The 17,477-nt window shown below is 36.3% G+C and overlaps 2 protein-coding genes across 2 annotated transcripts in view; both read right to left on the bottom strand.

The window, feature by feature from the left end:
- Nucleotides 1-1,626: 1,626 nt before the first annotated feature.
- On the bottom strand, nucleotides 1,627-5,240 carry LOC127834197 (uncharacterized). Its single transcript, XM_052359845.1, has 4 exons — nucleotides 5,089-5,240; nucleotides 4,448-4,560; nucleotides 3,579-3,701; nucleotides 1,627-1,781 (listed from the first exon to the last, which is right to left on the bottom strand). The coding sequence occupies exons 1-4, from the start codon at nucleotides 5,223-5,225 to the stop codon at nucleotides 1,627-1,629; spliced, it is 528 nt and encodes a 175-aa protein (XP_052215805.1). The 5' UTR covers nucleotides 5,226-5,240.
- A 240-nt stretch (nucleotides 5,241-5,480) lies between these two features.
- LOC127834196 (low-density lipoprotein receptor-related protein 4-like) overlaps nucleotides 5,481-17,477 on the bottom strand; it is a 58,745-nt gene continuing 46,748 nt past the window's right edge. The window contains exons 23-33 of the mRNA XM_052359844.1: nucleotides 17,167-17,280; nucleotides 16,621-16,742; nucleotides 15,866-16,016; nucleotides 13,336-13,486; nucleotides 12,134-12,271; nucleotides 11,485-11,608; nucleotides 9,863-10,019; nucleotides 9,059-9,178; nucleotides 7,501-7,737; nucleotides 6,998-7,168; nucleotides 5,481-5,521 (exon numbers count right to left, since the gene is read on the bottom strand). Of these exons, the coding sequence (XP_052215804.1) occupies nucleotides 5,481-5,521; nucleotides 6,998-7,168; nucleotides 7,501-7,737; nucleotides 9,059-9,178; nucleotides 9,863-10,019; nucleotides 11,485-11,608; nucleotides 12,134-12,271; nucleotides 13,336-13,486; nucleotides 15,866-16,016; nucleotides 16,621-16,742; nucleotides 17,167-17,280 (1,526 nt within the window). The remainder of the gene's footprint in view (nucleotides 5,522-6,997; nucleotides 7,169-7,500; nucleotides 7,738-9,058; nucleotides 9,179-9,862; nucleotides 10,020-11,484; nucleotides 11,609-12,133; nucleotides 12,272-13,335; nucleotides 13,487-15,865; nucleotides 16,017-16,620; nucleotides 16,743-17,166; nucleotides 17,281-17,477) is intronic.

The following is a 17,477-nucleotide window of genomic DNA, read 5'->3' as shown; positions in this document are numbered from 1 at the left end:
ATTTTTTACAATCGACAAAAGTAACAAAAACACATGCACTTTTCTAAGAAACAGACCACTGTTTTTTAACTTTGAAATGATGCATCTATGTCTTATACTCGTTTAAGCATTGATGCGTTTTGTAACTCGTGTGAGGAGACACGTACCTGTGCAATTGGTTAGATGAAGCCTGCTTGATCCACGGAACGTGTTATTAAGGGTAATTCGTCCGTGTCGTCTACACCTCTCAAATCAGGAGCTCCCTTTCTTGTTGTGTCCGTGATTTCCTTCTGGGCGGAGTTGTGCAGATTCCCATTCCCAAAGGAATGATAGACGGTTGTGCCAATATCGGCTCCCTCTGACCCATCAATAGTGTAGTAAATGTCGGAGGCTGATGGACGACATACCATATAACAATATACGCAATTAACGTGTGTATCTTAAATCTACATTTATTGTCGCGTGTTTGTCAACAAAAATGCATATTAGAGAGAGTCAATAATTAGTAGAGACGAATTGCTATGTTATTTCTTCGCAACTGCATATGTACAACGAATACCGTACCAAGTTTAGTAACTTTCTAACATTAAATGCATATATATATATATATATATATATATATATATATATATATATATATACACTTAATGAAAACATAATACATAGGTCTCTCTCTTGGCAAGTATCATATGCTCTGTATGCAAACGCCATACCATCGTGACAAGTCAAGTTGGTGGTAGAATGTGATACTGCTTGCAAAGGAATTCCATCGGACAATGCAGATTTTGCCGACACATTTTTTCTGAAAGTATCAGTAATATTTATTTCATTCAGTAGTCAATATGGTTATTTAAACATGCCTATGTATTTCGGAGCGTTAACATGCATAACTAGCCATTCTACATTGTCGTTGGGTAAATACTGTTTGTATTCCCAAATACTTTGAATTAAGTAGCATTATACTGATGATGAGTTTTGAATAAAATAAAAACGATTCGATTTGTGAAATAATAAAAAGTTCCATTGCATCGATGATATCGGTTAAACAGAATTAATAGTATTTATATTGTTTCTGTATACACTTGTATACTGTTTTTGATATCCAAAATGTAACAAATAGTTATTGTGGACAAATGAAAACCGGATTAGACATGCATTAATCAGGTCCACCTACATTCTAGTTCGATAGACGATAACTGCTGCGGCAATAACCACGACTACAAATACACCGACGATAATTACATCAACGGTAGACACGGGACAGGGATTTGAAGGCGTTCTCTCATCAATGAGGTCTTTTGAACCTATAATACATAACGTTGTAATTAAAGCCTAACCGTAACGTTCTTAAATTTAAAGGTTTAAACCAACAGAAAATTATGCCCAACAATGACAAGCATTTTCATTTGCTCATATGTTGAAGGTATATATTTGGATTGTTCATAGTGAAGTGGCCATACCGATTTCGGACACTTAAAAGAAAAGGAGGCACCTATGAGTTAGAACTCATCAAGTACGCCTTCACAAAAAATACATAAACACTACTCAAATGCAGTATACAAATTGTACGATTCATTAAAATTGGTCAAAGGTAACTCTCAATCATATATATATATTTCAATAAGCATAAAAGTTTATGCTAAACCATTAGTTGACTACTGAAATGTTATTGCAGATGAGTATGGGGGCGGCGCTTGAGTGCCGCTTTCTTGCTTGGTACCCGGTCGGGATGTTTGGCGGACAGTGGATGGAAATGAGCGATGTCGACTCTGGGCATGAGTCTGTTTTTCCTCGATGGAACTCTAAATTAATTTTAATCAAACCAACTATAATCCATCGATAGCAAACCATTTGCATAATAATGTAGATCATATTGCCCAAGCCAACACTGAGATAATAATTTCATGTTTAATTGAGAGCCTGGTATTATATCAATATATTTGATAAATAAAGTTCATTAGTAATACAGCTTTATATTTTAGCACATCCATTAACTAGAAAAATGCGTTTCTTCTGCATCAAATTTATCTTGTAAACAATAATTGGATTTTTTCTGTAATGAATCTCCTAAGTCAATTAATATTATTAATATCATATATATTATCAAGTCTACTATGTAAACCCGCAACTTCAATTTAGTAAATGTAAACATCAATTAAAAAATGGACGACCTTTTGTGACTGGCAGCAAGAGGGTTGACCACAAGATGAAATAATTGTCTACCAGTGCACAATACGGTCACATTGGCCACCGTGCTCTGGTCTATTTCAATCAAAATTATATCTTTTGCGAATACCGGGGCAGCTGGGGGTAAATCTGATATTTTTTGGCTCGAAAATTATGTACCCTAAAAGGTCAGAGGTCCAATAACATTCTTGTAGACAAAATAGACGGACCTGTCAATAAGCTATGAAACACACTCATACTCAAAAAAACATGCGAGTAACTGTATGCATTAAGTTATAAACTAATTATACTAGTATGTTATTTGAGAGCGTTATGTACAATAAGATACTATATTTGTTAGAGTACACATATAACATACCATATTAGACGAGCCGATAGACAAATTTTATGTCGGTGTGCGGTTAAATAATCTATTTATTATCTGTTATTTACATTATAAACAGTGTATATAAACACAAAGACGTCAGGTCCGCGAAAGAGCGCGAGAGCCCACGTTATAAAATGACTTCATAAGACGTTAGTTGTAAACATCATTTTCCCAAGGGAATAAATCCCTCAAAGATTATAAAGAAAGTTATTTTGAGTTTGTTTTAGATGTTGGCTTATCATTTAACCGCGTTTTAGCAGATCTACAATATCCTAATTTCAAAACATGTAAAGCATATTTACATGTTGAAGACAGTTCTCAGCAGCAACAGGTTGAGATGGTAACATAAGACAGCAGTTGTTTGATATTTCTCAGACAAATTGTGTTGGTCCCAAGACTATAATAACGCACATTTTCAAACGTATTGTGGGCGGACAACGGAGGGTCAATAGCTGGTGGTTGTATTATTGCAACTATATCTTGCCTATGTCATATTAGTTACTTTATTGTGACTTAAACACTTACGTCAGATGATTCACAAAGCAACAAACTCACAAAATCTAATCACATATGATGCTTCAAGGTTTTAACATCACCTGTGTAAATTTGAGCCGTACAGTTGATATGTTACAAAGATGAGTTCTGTATATGACGTCATTTACAGTTCTATAAAACAAACAAATCTATTAAAGGGGCCTTTTCACGTTTAGGTAAATTGACAAAAAAAATGGTTTTAGATTCGCGAATTTTCGTTGTAGTTATGATATTTGTGAGGAAACAGTAATACTGAACATTTACCATGCTCTAAAATATCTATTATATGCAGCTTTAGACGATTTAAAAACCTTTTGAACCCAGTTGAGGGTTACTTTTTTTTTCATGAATTTTATTCTTTTTTTTAATGGAGCTTTTAAGATCCAATGTTATCATTTATAAATATAAAGCATTTTATGACAACTTTCAATACATTCCAAAATCTGTGAAAAGGCCCCTTTAATGGATTTGGGTGGACATATAGTTTTAATGCGCACACAATGAGATATACCGTTTAATTCCGTGCACGGTATGATGCCGTTCTTTTCTTCATCTGAGCATGCGCACTTGTAGTCAGAGTCGGAAACCGGTAAACACAGGTTACTGCAGTCACTTTGTAAACATTTGCTGAACACTGAAACCGGAGAACGAATAATTCATCGAATGACAAAACGACATTTGTTCAGCTATTTTCAACTATCATAAAACGATAACAACATAAAAACGCAACAACAACAGCACACACACACTTTACTAAAACCTTTATTCCGCCGAAATAAGGAAACAGCCTTTGTGGCATATAAATATTCATACTTTGTACAATTTTAATGATTATTAATAGAGTTAGTTTGGTCTTTAACTTTCATCTAACTGTGGACAACGCGTGGGTCACTTACAGGTTGCTTTTCTCTTCTGGTTAAAAAGCTATTAAGCGATCGCAACCATGCTTTTGTGGATATTTCGTGTATCCTATGTGTGTCTGCAACAATTTTGTGCTTTTCTATGGGGACAAGGTTAACAGATGAACGTTTGGGGTGCCGTTTATTGAAGTTCTGTGCTTTTAATTAAATCTCACTTCAGCGAATTTTATTTTCACAGAAGTTGCGAGAAAGTATATGTTTATTGACTAGTAGAAAGAGGACATATCCATCTTAAAAATGATACCAGGCTTGCAAAATTTGATGTATATGAAGGGCAAGAAAAATGCTTTGAAATTTCTCAGTTTTATGATGGGACCGTACGGGAATTAGAATTAGTGTAATCGAACCTATAGAGCAGTCGATACGGACAGCCCACATACCGACCAAGCCCGATGGTTGCAGTATACACTCATTGAAACGTGTATTTGTATCTGATGATATGATAATAAAGTGAAGTTACCTGTTTTAACTGTGCTCTTTTTAAAGCCCGCTACCCCGTTCAGTCTCGCACACTTGCTTGGACCGATTTGTTCTAATGTGTTCCCACCGTTTATATTTAGACGTGTAACGTACCTGCAATTTATTGACATATGCTAATAACACAATTGTCACATAATTGCATATTGAAGTTGAGTATTTAATATATTTTAAATATTCAGACAAATAAAGAATCAAGAAGCGAAATTCCTGTTTGTGAGCAATACTTTCCTCAGTTTGGGTGAATGAAATGTTTTTACTATGAAGACGGAGTTTTAAAAATGAAAGATTAGTGTGCAAGCGCTTTGTTGGAACATACACCTTTGACAGTCAGTTTGTGTGATAAAAGTTCATAAAGGGCATTATTCATTAAACCCATTTTTTAACTACAAATATTCGTACAAAGTTCAACTTTTACAAACCAATGGGGGTTTCAAATAATGATAAACGAATTGCACATGTCTTTCGAATATGGATTCACTCTATTAAAATAATAAATAACCAAATGCAAATGTGTTTTCGAATATTTTGTTGTTAGGGCAATATTATTCTTTCTGAAAGACAAATTAAAGAGTCACTGCAAGCGTGGAATTTTACGCAACAGAAAACAACGTCTGCACTTACTTTCTGAACCAGTCTGTTACATACAGGTACCCGTCTAGCAAGGCGAGCCCGGAGAAATGCGCCCGGGGCTTCGAGTAGATTACCCTGTTCTTCAGGGTCACAAGGTCGATGCGCCCAATTATTTTGTTTTTTTGCATCGTTCCAATAAAGCATTATGGCTGGAACAAATATTTTAGCCCCGCTTTGAGAAAAGAGGGTTTAATGCATGTGTGTGTGACGTGTCAGGTATTTCGCGCAGGCTTATTGAGGACGACACTTTCCGCCTAAACTGGATTATTGCAAAGAAGAGACTTTTCTTTCAACGAAAACTTCATAATAGCGGAAAGTATCGTCCCTGATAAGCTTGTGCGGACTGCACGATCTTATCTTGGACGACACTTTACGCGCATGCATTAATCCTCGTTTTGACAGAACGAGGCACGTTCGATGTTTCCTAGGGATTCACGATAGTAATTAATAAGGCTGTATGTGTATCCCGTTCACAACGTAACACAGAAGTACGAAACAATATCGAACATATACTTAATAAATATGGTAAAATATCATAGTAACAAGAAAATATCGAGGGGGAAATAGCTAGAATACTGGAAAAAGGAAGATCGGATCTTTTGGCAGATATTTCTGTTTTGTCAAGACATGAGATGCTGTAGGTAGTAAGTGGTGCTTATAGGATGGAGGGTATTAAACTTATGAAGTTGAAATACCACAGTTTAGTTGTAAGTAGAATAAATCATTAAGGTTTTCTATTTGCATTAACTCTTTCAGTGCTGGAACCGAATTTTGAAGGCTTTTGCAATTAGTTTGGATCCAGATGAGACGCCACAGAACGTGGCGTCTCATCAGGATCCAAACTGTTTGCTATTCTGATAGTATTCTTGGAAAAAAAATCGAAGAAAATGTTTTTTTATAGAAATTCAGCAGAAGACATTTTAGCAGACGACAAATTTCCCAGCATGCAAAGGGTTAATATCTCACTCTAAGATGAATTGTGTTTCACTGCTCTCGCGATACAAAGTAATGGATGCAGCAATAATTGACTTATATTATTCATAATTGAGAATGCGCGTGCTTTTGGTGTGTACTGCGAGAGCATTCCACTTGGAGACGCTGTCTGGCAAGTTTCATCCACAATAGGGCTCGATGAGTCATTGTTGGCTCGGGTACTGCTTACAAATCCCAAGGTACCCCGGGTACGGTAAATATAGCATACGTGCCCGTAATACTAACGCTAAATTAGTCGTTGTCGGCTAAATTTTCAAATTAATTTTGTTCTTATTTATTTCAATATTCTGCAAAATGACTTTTTTTTATTGAATTTATATTCAAAAAAAGATAATTTAGGCACGTTTATTTTACAGAAAATTTTGTTTCGTTATGTTTTACGACATCGGATTTGTGAAGGAATAAAAATCGGTTACCGTCTTCGATTAGCCAGGTACGTTTAAGTATATTTTCCGTACCCGGGGTACATAGTAGTTTACTTAAGAGTACCCGGGGTACTTTTAAGTAGTACCCGAGTAGTACAATAGTGGACACCCGTACTGTTTGTGTCTAAAGCGAGAGCGTTTGGCCAAGAACCGTTGTCAGGGCGGTGTACGACGCTCCTGTTGCCGCCGTCCATGGTCGCGGTCTCGATCTTAGGCTCTTGACCCAAGTCCGTCCAGTAGATCCGACTGTAATTTGAATGACGTGAACAATTTATATATTTGAATAAATAATTGTTGGGCAAAAAAATCTCCCCGCTCATTAAATCCCCTGTTCGAGTAAATAAGCAATAAAAAAATAACGATTAATGTAGGCATTATGTATATTTACTTTGCCGACACGTGGGTTCCTTTAGCATTGGATGTATCAATTTTTATACACGAATAATGCGTTTACGACAATGCAGTTATATGTGTAAACGTACCCAGTCTCGGATTCACAATGATGTCTCGCGGCTCGTCTAAACTCTCGTTCACAATTGTCCGATAGATGGCGGGATTTGAGAGTGACGTCACCATGATGACGTCATAATGTGTGCATGTGTAAAATAACAGCTGGATAACGTGATCAACGGCTAACCCATCCGAAATGGAATCTGAAGCCGGCGTAATTTTGAAAGAGTTAAACAAATATGCACGAGATGTATGTTGAAGAAGTCCGCGAAATACCAGCTATATTAACGTGTTTTTTTTACAAAGAAAGTTATTTCAATAAATACTAGCTATTAGAAAGTAATTATTTCATGAAAAACCAATACCTGTAGTCATTTTTTTTAAATGCTGAAAAGTGCTTTGAACGGATGAACATTTTTTGTTTTGTGTTGTGTTTTTGTGAAGAAAACACTACATTAGATCAGACCAAAATACAAATTTATATAAAACTTTGCAAACATAATGAATAAAACGATGTTAAATATCGTTTGAATACCGTTTGGAAGTTTGCGAAATATTGTTTCGTCGCTGCCGTCAATATTTGACGTAACAATGACGCCCATCGAGTTGTCAGTCCAATACAGACGCCCGGTCACCTTGTGGATATCAAGGGCCACTCCCTTGTACGACTGCGACAGCGGGATAGCGCTGACGTCACCGTACGTCAGGTCGATTTGATAGATCTGTTTTTGGAAAGAATCCACTGCTACAACGTAGTTGTCGAACTTGACATCTGTAATGTAAATAAACGCGGTAAGTCATCGAATCTTCTAAATAGATGTTACACGTATAAGCTAAGTAAGTAAATGCCTACATGTTACACGCTTAATCAATGTTAACTAGAAATGGCGCGGCAGAGGCCGACGCGTATCCCCACGCCGCATGTTTGACCCAGGGGAGCTCCAGGGTTGGTAATAGTGCCATGCATAGTTGAGATTGACCATATTGCCATAAGAGAAGTTCAGTATCAATTTGAAGTGAATCGGTGTAGAAATGAAGAAATTACAGTAAAAAGAAATTTTGGGTGGGTGTGGTCTATGGGGGCGGGGCGCCCCAGGGTTGGTAATGGGGCCATGCGATTGACCGTATTGTCATAAGAGAAGTTCAGTATCTATTTGAAGTGAAACAGTGTAGAAATGAAGAAATTATAGTAAAAAGCAATTTTGGGTGGGTGTGGTCTATGTGGGCTGGGCGCCTCAGGGTTGGTAATGGGACCATGCATAGTTGAGATTGATCGTATTGTCATAAGAGAGGTTCAGTATCAATTTGAAGTAAATCGGTGTAGAAATGAAGAAGTTAATGTAAAATAACCTAAAAAAATGAGTGAAAATCTCTGACACGGCCCCACCCAAACCCCCATAACTTTTGACCCAGGGGTCAGATCAAAATTCCAAATAGTGCAGGGTCGCACATATGCTCATAGCTACCATGTGTATAAGTTTCAAGGTTCTAGTGCTAATAGTATAGGAGATGATAGTGGCCAGGACGGCCGGACGGACAGACAGACGGACGGAAGGACAGACGACGGAGATAACCACAATATCCCCACGCTTTTCAAAAAGAGTGGGGATAATAAATGCCTATTCCAACTTTAAGGTGATTACTGAAATCTGTAAGGGTGTTCGTGACTTATTACTGGTATAACAAGTATAAGAAGAAACTTATAACTTGTAAACCAAGTAAAGGGAAGTAACTTTTAACGGATGCACTCAAAATGGGATGTCAATATAAACCAGGGGAGATAATTTTTTAAATTAATTGATTAGACAGACAAGTATGTAAAGCAAGTTTTGGAACTCATGATTAACCCGATGAGAGCAAATGCGTAACAAACGTCATGACAGTAACTGATACACAAGCAATGGATGTTGATAATGCAAAAATGAAGGGGTTCATCAAACAAAAGAAAAGGTAGTTTATGCCGTACAAGGAAGAAAAGTTCATAATTGAAATGATTGGGAGATAAATAGTACAAAAAAACGGGAGGTAGCTGGTATACTGGAAAAGAAAGATTGATGCTGTTCAAACGGACAAAAAACTATTTTTTAACTTACACGATGAGCATGTTCGTAAGTTGTCATCCAATGTATAACCCACTCCACATGCGCATATGTACGTCTCGTTCGAGGTTGGAATGCATATATGCTCACAGAAGCCGTTGTCAGCGCATGCGCCTAAATGTTAAAGCAAGTTTACGTATATAACGTGTATCAAATGGCCATGAAAATCGCTTTATCTTTAGACAGAGTACTCGTTTTAAATGGTTTTTTTTGCATATTAGGTGGGAAGCTTTGTGATATAAGGTTAGTAACGTTAAATGACAAGTCGACGCTTTAAAAACATATACTAGCGATTTTTTTCTCCAGTCATTACGTTGATGAAGGAGAATGCTCGATAAGGTTAATACGTTACACGGCTTCATACTGACCTCAAATTGTGTGGTACAGTGAAGTCATTCTATATTTTGCTCGAGCTGCGCTATCGCCAACTATTTATTTACTGACCCTGTATCACACCATACAATTTCCGTAAGAGGCAGTGTAACCAATATAACAGTCCATTGTAAGCTAGAAAACATAACTGGCGATAGGTTTTGACATTCAAAAGGTTTATGATGGATATCATTCTTTGAATAAAAAACGTCATTCGGAATATATTTTCCGAAATAAGTTTTGGATTTTTTTTTGTCAAAATATATTTTCTGGTAATTGAGAATGTTTACTCCAAAGTCGATTATGGGCGTTCATCAATGTCCCAACTACTTATTCCAGCTTGAAACTTTGTTGTTCTAAGTAAAAATGCTCTTTTGATGATGTTATTTTATTAGATGCATCGTTAGCCTTTCCCATTTTACGCACTTGTCATTTCTGGTTGGAAGTTGATGTTGAACGTGTTCAGTTGTGAAGCGAGCCCGGAAACCGGATGCAGGATTCCGCGCACCTTCTCCTGCTTGTCTGGCCGGGCGGCGTAAATTCCGTTCTTCACGTCGTCTTTGTCTGTCCATATCAAATAGTCCTTAAAAATAAATATACAATTGCTGTAAAACCTTTACATTTTGCGGTTGTCTTATTTCCGTGTTCAAAAATTTAAGGCTTCAGGAAAGGTATACATTTTGGTTGTCGGTGTTTAAAATTAAGAGTCACGGGGGATGCTGAATAGTGATCCATTTCAATGATATGATCGAGTAATGAACATATAACAAAGCCATGTTTTTGAGCCAATGAGTATTGCAGAATTTAAAATAAAATACCATAAAACATTTTGATTTTGCAGCAGAAATATTAAACGGTAAATATGTTAATATACACATCTTATTCTGTAACAATTGTCCATACTATTTTTAGACAGCCATGGTCTTATAGCCAGGTTTAAATGGAGCCTACTTTTGTCATTCAGATTTGATTGATGACACAAGTGTGTCGGATATTCACTGATTTACTGTTGGCATCACGATAGATATATAGAGAATAACAGGTTACTGTCCCATCGTTTTGTTAAATATCAGGCAAGGCTTAGAATAATATAACGGCGAAGCTTCCGAGCCGTTATTTTATTCGCGCCGAGCCTAATATATCCCGCTTTAATTATTAACGTCTTGTATTGGAGATCAGGAATGGACTGCAGCGACAAATTTAATCGAAGAACACACTTCACCGAAGTAGTTTGGAGACGCCCTTTTGGAGATGTGTATTGAAATTGACATTTTGATGATGGTGTCAATATTGACATATGCGTGTTAAATCGTATGTTTAAATAGTTGAGGATTAGCATACAGTTATCATTTTTCTTGACTTTCTGTGCAACACTTGCGAGTTCAATGACTATATCGATATTTAAGACTTAATATCCCATTTATGACGTTATTTAACTCCTTTAGTGCGGGCTATGGTGATTTTTTTTTAATAAACGTTTTTGTGATTTATGACTTTAAACTAGAATAAAATATGTACGTTCTTGGTATCAAATTGTTTGTTTTGTTGAACCTGATTCATGTTGATAGAAATTGTTAACTTAATTGCAAATCCCACGTAACTCCAAGCATTGACTGACATACGAACTTCCTGTTGACCATGATATAAAAAATATATATATCAGGCAACGTTAAATCAGGCAGATATCAATGCGGTGGTATGATAAATACATTTATTTAAACCGAATATTACACTGTATGCTACCTGAATAATCTGGGTCTGAATGTTTAAATAACGACGAACAGGCTAGCATCTTCCCAGGATCAAATTATTTCATAAAAAAGCCTTATCATAGAGTTCTTATTGCAAGCCGACGGTTGCCTCGTTTTTAACAGAAAAAATTAACACAAGCTCTTTACTCAAATGAGCCTTATTTCGCACTGTTGTCATACATTTATCCTCACTTTATAAAAGCTTATTCCGCTGCATTTATACTCACCTTATAAAAGCGTATTCCGTTGCATTTATCCTCACCTTATAAAAGCTTATTCCGTTGCATTTGTCCTCACCTTATAAAAGCTTATTCCGTTGAAGGTTGCCATCGTCTCGACGCTGTCATATATGGTGAAGACCTGCGAGTTATTGAGCTCCACGTACTTCACGGAATACAAACCGGAGTCCGCCCAATATAATCTAATAAGAAAGCAAACACATTATCGACAGAAGCGCAACGCGTTGCTCCTAAATGAAAATATTATTTTCTTATTTATCAAGAGTGTTGTTTTCTACCGTCTTAATAAGATTTTTCTAATCTTCTACTGGGACGTAACTTTAAAACAAAATCACACATTATTTTAGAACTGATCTTGTCAAAATACGCATATGCTGGTTATAAAATATGTTGTTTTTATTAAATTTGGAGTTTTCTATGTGGCTTCTACCGACTCGAATGAAACCCATTGCATGAGACTGTGTTCTGGGTTTTCTGTGCTTCCGGTCAGCAGTATTAATGTATACTATTCATCCATAATTGAATGCGATTATGTGACGTAGTTCTGTTTTTTTCTGTCCTTTTGGTCAGCGGTATATTCTATAAAGTCGCAATAAAATTCTTTAATGCGTTATGTGTTTTCTGTCAATCCATTCAACAGTATATTTATACTCCAAATATGCAACTGAATGCGATTATGCGGCTTGGTTTTTTGTTTTCTGCCCTACCTATCAGCGAAATAGTCCAAATAAAGGTGATTGGGCGTGCCCACTTCGTCCTGGTTTACCAATACACGCTTATTGGACCCGTCCATACTGGCGACAAATATGCCCTTCGTAGAATTTTGTTCCGTCCAAAACAACAATCTGAAACCAAATATAAAAAACATTTAATACCAAATCCAAAAAAGAAGTATCCGCAAATTATAAAACAAAGATGTATTTGCAAGAAAAAAGATTGCTTTTGCATAACCGCGTATAAATTTATTAGAATGAATCTAAACAAATGATTAAAAGGGGCCTTTTTCACACATTTTGGCATGTATTGAAGTGTGCCATTAAATGCATTACAATGCTTAATATAACATGGGATCTAAAAAGCCCCAGTAAAACAAACGATAAAATAAAACAAAGAAAAAACAAGTAACCTTCACCTGGGCTCGAACCACTGACCCCAGGAGACCTGGAGTAAAAGACTATCGCCTAGACCACTCGATCGTTCCGTGCTCATGCAATTAACACGGCCGTTAATCAAGCGCGCCACCTCTTTTTGAGATGCATTAATTAATGAGCAAATGCAACTTCCGAGGTGTCGCTCAGGCCCGGATGTTTTGAAATTTCATGGATACGTTTACAGGTGATTTATATAAGCAATCCTCGTAGAATCACATAATAAAACGCCAACAACAGAACTCTCCAAATTATTCAGTCGTTTCGCGTTGCAACGCTTTATAATTTTCAGGTTTTTAAATCGTCAAAAATATGCATATAATGGATACTTTAGAGCATGTTCAGTATTACTATTTCCTTACAAATATCACAACTGCAACAAAAATTAGCGAATCTGAAACAATTTTTGTTAATTTTGTCAATTAACCAAAGCGTGAAAAGGCCCCTTTCACTTTATGTGTTCAACTTGTTGTTGATTTGGAAGCGTTTTGTTTAAACAGAAAAATGACGCCCACGTTGAAAAACAAGGGTTAACATTTCGATATTATAGAAAAATATATATAATTATACAATAAGACAAACACTATTTATTTGAAAATCTTATGCAAATAGCACATGTATTCAACTGAAAGCCATTCTGAATCAGCTGCATTGTCTTTTGCATATCTTAATGACTCTCTGTCGAATTAATGGAACTGGAGTTTGGACTGCGAGTGCTTTTACAATACCAGTTAATGTTATATGATGTGAACAGAAAGTACCCTCGTTCGGGGTGTACGGCGATTTCCATCGTCTGATCCAGACCGGAAATGACGACAGTGGGGTACATGCCATCGCTTCTGGCCATCGAGATGTGGTTGTACGTTCGATCCGTCCAGAACAGGTTTCCAGTTTCCCAATCTAGTACCATTGCTACAATATGGAGATTAAAGCAGTATTTAAGAAATAATTGTCATCCTTTAATTGTCGGTAAGGAAACACCCGCTCGAAGTTCTGATGCGTAGGAATTGAATGCAAAAACTACAACCAGACCAGAGTTGTTTGAGTTGTATTATGTGTATATATATATTCAAATACGAGAATCCGTATTCGCCACTAGTGGTAAGTGTGTTTGTATCGTGCTAGTAGACGAACTTCTTTTTAATATCAAAACAAACACTCGGTAGGCTTTGCCACTTATCGTCATTCCGCCTAATACATTGTTTACTTAACATTTATTAGTTCCTTTTTTTTATTTTTATGAATAATTTGTCGAAAGATAATATAGTGGTATCATTTTCGTTTTTTGTGTGTGTACAGAAGTACACAAATAGTGTAAACGGCAAAGTAGGATCGCAATCGAAGCCTAGCCTCGGGTCATGCTCATGCGATACACGTGTTTGCAAGCAACTCGATTGATACAGGGTCTCAGAACACTACACAAGCATAATTGTATATATGTATCGTGCGATTTATTAAGAGAATGTTTAACAAATAGTTCATTCTAAACTATGTCGAATAGTTTTGGGGATAATTCAAACAGTAAACCCTTTACAGCTCGGGTACGTGAGAGCTTTTTGATGAGAAGATTTACAGCGATAACTGTATTCCTTTTCTCCAGATCGGCGAGTATCATATCACGGTAACATCTAATTTTCATGATACACATGTTGATGAATGACCAACAAACGTTGGCTGCATTCACATGTTACCCATTTTAACGCTGTCACTTCCATGTTCATGACGCAATGTTTAAAACTAGTGCACTCCCATCATGATCAGAGTTGCTTTAAAAAGGTCAGTAAATACTGCCGTGTACAGCACGCAGTCTTCGCAGCAGGGTATTGGAATGTGGATAATCGTTGAGCGGAACTAAAATAGCTTCCGCCCAAACATTAATAAGGTAAACTGGTCATTGCAAAGTACATTGTACCCTAAGCATGTCGTCTTCACCATTGCCTATTATAATTGTTGAATGGTTGGTCATTCCCGATTGCAAATGATTCGACACTTTGTAATTATCTCACCTTTGCAAAAAGGTTTATGCTCGTTATTCAAGATTATTATTTTTCTAACGTGTTAATCATAGCTATTGAGAGTTTTAATATGCTTAATGTTCACTTTATTCACGTTTGATTTACATGCATGTTAAAAATGATTTTCAGAGTATATGGGCAGTAAAATCCGAACATTTAAATGGAAGACAAATAAATGTATTTGATTTTTGTTTGTATTTTGTTACGGTTTCCCAACTGCAGTTGTTAAGCTAGAGGTTTATTTTCGGGAAATCAATTCGGTTTTTGCCCAATTACCTGCCTTGTAAGGTTGTGTTCTATGTTGGTGTCACTGATCTTAGGGTAGTTCATAAAAATAACTTTAGTTGAAACTACAGATACGTTATCATTTATCGTAGACTTAACCAAGTATAAGATCGTACATGGTCATGGGAATTGTCAGCTATATTATTAATATCTGAATTCATTACAAATTCAAACATCTTAATGCATGCAGGGCGTACGATTGTTTACAATTAATGCTACTCGTTTATTCTTAAGTAAAAGCTTCAGCAACTAAATATTTCTTGTGGCGTTAAAGTAATAATTTAATATAATATATGTTGATTCCTAATATTTTATATTATATTATATGATATTATATTTATATAAGAATTTACCATGATTAGATGGTGGATGGAGGAAACTAATAAAGTGCGTATTGAATTGAATTATGTATAGTTTAATACTTGTTTTTTTTCCTAATTACGATCTTCTAGCAAATGCCTTAATACAGATATGATTCACCGTGACCTGTCAATTTATTTGTCTATTCTCATAACTTATATAGTTTTCTGTATTGCATTCCAAGATTAAACACTTTAATCTATTATACACAGCAAAACAATATGTATATTTATGCATGATATAAGTTTGTACATGACAAAAAGATACAAAAACATATATTTGTCAACTCTAATATCTCCATTAATCGTTTTCTGCAAGATTTGCTCGGGTGGATAACAATAAAGAAATTCTGCTGACGGCTTTTCGGAGATGACGAGTGTAATGCAATGAGTTCCACAACATTCCGAACGATTGCCGAAATATTGCTAGACATACCGAAACCGTCCCGAATAAAACATAAGTCTTTTGGAATCCTTTAGGTTACAGAAGGTTGCAGACGCGTTAAAATCAGACGCAGATTTGCCCAACATCGTTGAAAAGATACACCAAAACATATCAATTGTGTATAAACTATCCGGGGACCTAGAGGATGGAAGGTTTTAACACTAAAACAACTGCTAATGATACATACCCTGAACATCATAAACTCCTTTAATTATTGTATCACCCAAATCGTTGTCGGTGTTAATTATTCCAATACTTCCTGTGATGTTCTCTGTGTAGAACAGCTCGTGCGTTCGTGCGTTGAACGCAAGGCCGTAATATCCTCCACTCCTCTTAGGCTACAAAAGATGCGGTTCACTGCATATAAACTTTCTACCAGTGGGGAAATTTTCAGTGAATGTTGTTGCATGAATGTTCATTTAGTTCTAGTCAGTTACTATGCCAAGAAAATGTGCGTGTATGAAAACAGATTGCCGCTGAATGACTTAAGTGCTGTTAACTCCTTATGCGATAATACTCTAATTAATCCGAAATAACCAAACGTTTTTATTAAATTTTTTATATTACAACTTTAATTAAACTCTTCACACGAAAATAAGAACTTTTGAAAGAAAGTTATGTAAACTATTTATGACTTGAACTTGCATGTATCGGAAGACGCATTCATATTTACATAAGATGCAACTCGCCTTATTACCTTTAAATTACATTATTAAGTTTAGAACTTTGAAACAGACTATATTAGCCGCTCTCTGAGAAAACGGGGCTTAATGCATTAGCGTAAAGTGTCGTCCCAAATTAGCCTGCACTTTCCGCCTATATGTAATTGATTATTGAAAGGAAGTGTCTTACTGTCTAAACTGGAGGGCACTTTACGCACATGCATTAAGCCCTGTTTTTTTCCCAGCGCGAAGCTTATTTCAATCATTGTAGCCATATAACCTGAAAGCACTGCGACTCCAGAGAAACGTTGGTCAGCGACATGTCCGGCAGATTGACCGGATACTGACATATGGCGTCCCCTATCCCGTACATGTAACTGGGAATAGTGAAACCAGACTTCACTGGAAAGAACGAAAACACACTCAAAATCAAGGGCTATGATCAGTTACATTTCTTTTTTTATTAATATGGCGTGTTTTACTTGATTTTCCAATCGGTGAAATACACATTTATGTTCGATTTTTTGTTTCGATCTCTATTAACAGCGATTCTTAGGGAAAATGTTCACATAAAAGCCATGTTTCATGCAAAAACATGTATTAAGATTTGAATTCCCTTTTAAAATTCCCAGTTTTTTCCCAATATAGAAGAAAGGACTTTTATAGAAACATCATATAAGTCAACGAACATTGAATACACAATTTTTATATATAAAGAGTTATATAAAAAGAGATAATAGACTCTTTCAATGTAACAGCACTCAAATAAAAAATCAAGTAGGAAGATGACGGCTAGGGTTTCTACTTAAGAACTTTATGACCATACCTAAACATGACACTTCGTCCTTCGCTAGCCGGTGTTTCTCACCGCACCTGCACATTTGGCCGGCTAAGGGGTCGTTAATGCAGATCTGGGCAAACTCTTTGGCGTCACACGCCGCTGCAGCAGATTAATATAATAGCATTACATACTTGACTTTCTATGGGAAGATTCAGTGTTCGAGTTTTGTTGCAAACACATCGGCACACCGATCCAGACAGAGTGTCGTTAATATGCAGCTTTGCACACCAACTGTGACTTCGCATGACGCTTTGGGAAAATAACTACATGTACACCGGTACTGTTGTTTTGTAAAT

The sequence above is a fragment of the Dreissena polymorpha genome, chromosome 6 (genome assembly GCF_020536995.1).
Source record: "Dreissena polymorpha isolate Duluth1 chromosome 6, UMN_Dpol_1.0, whole genome shotgun sequence".
NCBI lineage: Eukaryota > Metazoa > Mollusca > Bivalvia > Myida > Dreissenidae > Dreissena > Dreissena polymorpha.
This window is presented reverse-complemented; position numbering and strand designations above follow the sequence as displayed.